The sequence below is a fragment of the Gavialis gangeticus genome, unplaced genomic scaffold (genome assembly GCF_001723915.1).
Source record: "Gavialis gangeticus isolate Ggan-Ray unplaced genomic scaffold, GavGan_comp1, whole genome shotgun sequence".
In the NCBI taxonomy this organism is placed as follows: Eukaryota; Metazoa; Chordata; order Crocodylia; family Gavialidae; genus Gavialis; species Gavialis gangeticus.
The window spans coordinates 34436578-34442569 of NW_017729028.1; the positions used below are offsets into that span (position 1 = coordinate 34436578).

The 5992-nt window shown below is 45.2% G+C and overlaps 1 protein-coding gene across 13 annotated transcripts in view; it reads left to right on the forward strand.

The window, feature by feature from the left end:
- Positions 1 to 5992, forward strand: part of PKHD1 (polycystic kidney and hepatic disease 1 (autosomal recessive)) — a 484191-nt gene that overhangs the window by 356052 nt on the left and 122147 nt on the right. For all 13 annotated transcript variants that reach the window (XM_019520930.1, XM_019520934.1, XM_019520940.1 and 10 more), the window contains one exon: positions 2528 to 2685. In XM_019520930.1, the coding sequence (XP_019376475.1) occupies positions 2528 to 2685 (158 nt within the window). The remainder of the gene's footprint in view (positions 1 to 2527; positions 2686 to 5992) is intronic.

Genomic DNA, 5992 nt, shown 5'->3' on the forward strand with positions numbered 1-5992 from the left:
GGAGTAAGCCTCCTTTTTGGCAAGGAGACATTCCCGGATGTTTTTAGTGAGCCATGGAGGCCTTTAAGCTCTCCTGCCCCCTTTGACCCTCCTGGGGATTACCTTCCTCTGGGCTTGGAGGATCATCTCCTTAAGGAGCGACCACTCCCCTTGGACACCCAGCTCCCCTCCCCTCTGAGTCTTCAGCGCTTCTCCAACTATCCTCCTTAGCTCGTTGAAGTTAACTTAGGCTCAGATAGTTTGGTTTCAAACTTCCCCCAAACCAAACTTCCTGGAGTCCTACCACTACCTTCTGCGTTGGAAAAGTATGTTCTGATATTTGGTCTTGAGCACAGTTGGCTTCTCAAGTGCTGGCTGCAAACAACATCACGGGCTCCAGAAAAGAAAAAAATTGGTGATGGATATATCATCCTTTCTGGCATGAGAAAAAGAGTTGGTTATCTGCCTGTGAAATCACATCACTGATGTTGAGTAGTTACAGGAAGGTTGTGAGATGGCAGATAAGTGCCAGCCATCCTCATGTCCAGAGAGATAATCTCCTGAACATATTGGAAGAGGGATAAAGGAGAGATGTAGCTGCAAGCCTTAGGAGTCAACCATTCAAATGCACTCAATCTTCTGGAAACACAGGCTGATTTATGTTTTGATCTGTATGGAGTACTGGAATACAGGGACTTGCTCCTCCATGAAACTTTTGCAGAAGAAGTGAAACCCAATGGCTAGTCAAAAATAATCAGAGGTACTTCACACTGCTCCAGTCTACAGCCCCTTAAGTGACCTGTGAATGCTTTCAGTTTTTTATTTTTTTTTTGCTCCAGGCATTAGGTTGCATGTGCATTTCTGACCACTGTCCAGCTTGTCATCTCCCATTATTCTTAACTCCTGAATCCAGTCCATTGTATTATGCTGTTTGCGACTTGCTACCGCTCAGAGCATTGCAAAAGCTGATGATTTGCAAACGTGCCTGATGGACACGCATAATGCAAAGTGCTTTCTCGGTATTCTGCTAAGCCTCTGGGTAGGGTCCAGGCTTTTTGCTTCTGCATCTTTTGCATGCATTTATTAAATCCAAGCTTGCAAACACTATGCACTATTCAGGGCCAGAGCCTGTTCCATCGCTTGGGGGCTTAAGTGGATTGGACACCTAAGTGTGATTGTATTCCAACCCGCTCAAGTCCCTGGAACCCCATAATATGTCTACTTTTGTAACTTCCTGTGATCTTAGCCTTAAGACTAAGTCACAAAAATGCCCCAGGGTGGAGGAGAACCCACACACCTTTGGCATGAACAGTTTTTCAGGGACCCAAGCAGCATGGATAGTATTGTATGTCTGCTTTGGCACCTAAGAGGCAGTATGGGATCAGTCCTTTGTGGCCCATGCTACAGCTTCATTGTGCTGCCTCAGCATTGAAAAGGGACCACAAAGGGACTTGAAGAAAGAAGCTGGGGCTTCTTCTGGAATAGGGGCATGTGGGCATATGAGGGCAGGGCTGTCCAACTTCTAAGCAACTGGGGGCCATAGTACCAGGGATTGCATGCCATGCAGGCCACACCAACGTGAGCCATTGGCCCCCCTGGAATACATGCTACATAGATGCCCTCCCCACAACTGCACTGTATATAGGGGCATCCTGGATTCACCTCCCTCCCTGCACAGTACTGCATGGCTACCTAGCTCCACAGGTTCCCCCAGCACCATGGGCTGGGCTGTGCTACACCATGTCAGGCTGTGTAGTCATCTGGGATGGGGATAAGAAGTGGAAGTCAGAGGAGGGTGAGGGAGCCTGGAGACTGCAGCTACTGCTGCCTCTGGAGTAATGGGGGGAGTGGTGGCCAGGTAGGAGCCTAGGAGCTGCACATTAATCTCTTGGGGGCCACATACAGCCCACAGGCGACCAGTTCAACAGCCCCAGGTTAGGGGTCAAACCAACCCAGGGAACCGTGCAGAATTGTATCTCACAGTCATTTCCATCCTGGTCTGAGAGATACAGGAATTAAAACACTGTGGATTCTGGTGGCTGGATTAGGAGGCACTATGGTTTGTCTGCAACATTGAATTATTTGAAAACAAGTGCTGAATCAAAATTGGAAATGTTTCTGGGCAATAGAGGTACTCAGAACGCAACCCTGGAACTGGATCCAAATGTTGTGGCTGGCCTTATCTATAATGGCCTGAGCCAAAATCTTGAGGTTCTCCAACAAAGAGCGGAATTACTTGGGGGAGAAATAAGTTTCTGAATATGATCATTCTTAGGATTTGGGAAGTTGGGATCCAGATCTGAGTTTTGCTCATTGGGCCTGGTCTCAAGGAAATTACATGTTGCTACAGAGTTTGGTGACAAAGCCAATCAGACCGCTTGTTCGCTCAGCAGATTTTACTAATTCTCCCCTATTTACCCACTTCCATTTTGGAAGTATCACCGTGATATGCATATATGAGCAATGAAAAAACCTTTGAACGCCATTACCATCTGATTTTTTCTACTGTCTCCCTGATGATGATATTGATTCTTCTGCTTTTCAGCAGCAATGAATACGAGGATATGGTGTTTCCTGAGATAAGATGTGAAAGCTCAAGGAAGGCTCTCTTCAAGGATTTGGATGGAAGTGCTCTGGGTCTGCAACCACCCGTGTCTGTTTTTCCGAAGTCAGATTTGGAGTGGCCGCAGTTTTATTTGCATGCTGGTAAGACTTTGCAATATCTGTCAAGTTTGCTGTACCATGGGGGGAAGCCGGGCCAGAACGACGGCCTGCCCCAGGCCCAAGATGAGTCGGTCTTGTTTGCGGCTCTGAAAGGTTGCTGGCCAAGGGATAGAAGAAGGGCTTGGTAGTTGTGCTTCTGGGTTCCTGTGTTCAGTAATGTCTTTCTGACCATCTGCAAGGCAAGTCTTCTAAATTGACTTAATCTTCCTATGCTTTAATGTGTCCTTCTATAAAGCAAGACTAACATTTATCCACCTATTTAGAGTGCAGTGAGATCCTTGGCTGAGAGGTGCTCTGCATGTTGAAAATAGCAGCATTAACTGGCTCAGCATAGATTTTGTTTATTTGTGTCCTACTAAGAGGGCAGTCGGGTTGAAAATCCATGCCAGAAGCTTAACAAACACTTCCTCTGGCTTAAAAAAGACCCATTTTGCTCTATAACCACATTCGGCAAGTTCACACAGCAAGGCTCCGTTCTCCTCCTGATTACAACTCTGCGCTGTGATTCCAAATAAACTCTTTAATTACAATTAGCATTTCCTCAGCCGGCTGCTGACAGCGGCCATTTTGCAGAAAAGTCGCATCATTTGTGACTCCGGCAGTATGGGAGGCTGATGCAAGGGACTGTAATTAATCCCGTTTTCCATCCTGCTCGAAAACTGATTAAACACGAGAAGAACTTTAATCTTTAAACAAAATGTCTAATGTGTACCCAGTAAAGGCTTTCCTCTAAGGATCTCTCTCTCACTGGCTGCTTAGAGGGCTGATTAATACATTGTCTAGGCAAAAACATGCTCTTTTTTTCCACCCCCCTCTACCTTCTCTGCCCTGATTATGAATCACAAGCCAATGCTAATATCCCAGCAGGCTCTGTATACCATTTAGCACCAGCTTTTTCAAGCACGCATTCATGCACACACAGTGTCTGATCATTTTGGATGCATGTTACATTTTCACAGGCACACGGTAGTCATACGTGCCAGGAATCCCCCACCATCTCAATGGCACTAATGGGGCAACCTGTGCTCTGCAGGGTTTTTCTCCTTATGCAATGATGCCAGCAGCATATGGTAAATGCTGCCTGCCTCTCAGGCTGCCAAAATATGGTAGCATTTTCTTCTTACTGCCCAAAGAAGAGTGGGATCTTTATCTGCCCAAATCTGTCTGTAATTTCTGTGCGTTCCTCTGTCAGAGGCCTTCAGCTCCATCGCTTTTGAAGCTTCACCTTTGGAAAAGCACAGATTGAACGGAGGATGCATTCATGCTCATTTTGCTTTTCCCTGACCCTCTACCAATATTTAGCTGAGCGTGCTGTGGGCTTTTCCGACACTGGCTTCGTCCACACAACTTTCACCTTACCTCTGTGCTAGGAGTGCGAATCCAGATGAACTGCCCTGTAGATAAACAGTATTATTTTCAGATTTATGCTGATACCGCCTTGGAAGTTTACCTCTCATGTTCCAGGTTGCAGAGATCAAGGCGACTGCCATTTAACTAATCAACACCCAGCCTCTGTCCCTCTGTTTTGTATAGTCACCTGTTACCTACCGAACACTTAGGCCTTCTGCTCACCTCCAGCAGCTTGATCAGATTGCTGCACTGCAGTTTTTAAGCCTCTGCTAACAACTAAGCACTCAAGTCATCAGGTTAATATGCAGCATCCCCGCTGTTGTCAATCTAGGGACACGTGGTTTCTCAAATGCAGCTGAAAACAACAGTTCTTCAGCTTTTGGCATCCTCTGAATCATCCCTTCCAGTCTGGATGTCCGACTTATAAACATTGCCTTCTGTCGGCAGTTCCCTGGGATCATAGCCGCCACAAAAGAAAGTCTCCTGGGACAAAAGATTGAGTGAAAGGCAGGGAGCTAGTCCATCAAGATAGCATTAAATGGGTGGCTAGGTGGGGTCTGCTTCTGGATGCGCAACCAGGTTATTTCCCATTTAATCTACACAGTAACCCCCAAAGGTTCAAAATGCAAGAAATGAGATGTGTCTCCTTGTCTGCTCAGTCTATCTGTCTCTTCTCTCTCATCTCTTCCCTAGATTGTAATCTCTTTGGGCCAAAGGATATCTCTTTGTTCTGTGTTCCCATAGAGCTGCACGAATACTTGATTTTTTTCCCCCCTTTCACTGGCTTACCCAAAAATTCAGGGGGGAAATACTTCTTATTTTGGGGGTGATCCAAAACAAAAGGAGTTTCAGTTTTTCAGGTGAAACAGATGATGGGAAAAAAAGGAAAGGCAAAGGTTTTGTTTTATTTTTTTCTTATCTATTCATTACAATTACTTATAAACCGACCTTTTTTTTTTTTTAAAGGATTTTTTTTCCCCCAAAGAATTGACTTTTTTTTTTTTATAAGGATTTTTTTTTCCTCCAAATTTTTGCTTGGGTTTGATTTGGCTGGAAAAAAAAAGGACGAGGAGGGCACAGATGCGTGGATCCTTTTTGCTCAGATTTCATTTGGAAACTTTCACTACACACAATAAGGTCCCAATCCATGGCTTGAGCTCCATGTGCTGCCATAGTGCAAATAATAAATAACAGCATCACTGGCTAATGGCATGTAAGTACTACACAATAATTAACTGCTTCCAGAGGTCTTTTGCTCCCTAGCTAGAGGGGAAAATCCCATTCTCTTTTCCCAAGCAATTATAAACTCAAGAGATTGAAACTTGCTATGTGGCTGTTTAATCTCAGCAGTTATTTATGGGTAAACATTAGTGTTTGAGGATTCCAGATGTCAGGATATTAAAGCATAGAGGCACAGTGATGTCCCAGAAAATATTACAGTCTTCGGGATGTCTGCCTTGGCGTGTTGTCTCTAGAGTGCAGGATTCAGCCCTCAGTTTTCTTTGAGAAAACCAAGAGAAACTTACTGTGCCTCTTCTCTTTTTCACATCTCTGAATTTAGCAAGAAATCAAAGCTGTGCAGTGTTGTTAGCGTATTATTATGTGCCAGAGAGGCAAGAATTTGTGTAAGTGATATCTTTTATTGGAGCGGCAGAATTAGTATTTATTTGTCGGCGCCTCCAGAATGGCTGCCTTTCTGAGTTCACAAAGAGATGAGAGAAATGTCTTTTGCATATTCCCTGTCAGCATAATTTAACCATTTCTGGACCTGATCCTACAAACACATATATCTCTTTACTCGCCTCAGTAAGTCCATCATGTAGGCCTAAATGCCTATGGGATCGGCAGGACTCCTCCCTGCTCCCCCAGGCCCCCGAACCCCTGCCTCTTCCCCCTGCACCCCCTCCCATGGCTGTCCTGCCTGCCTCAACTCCTGGTG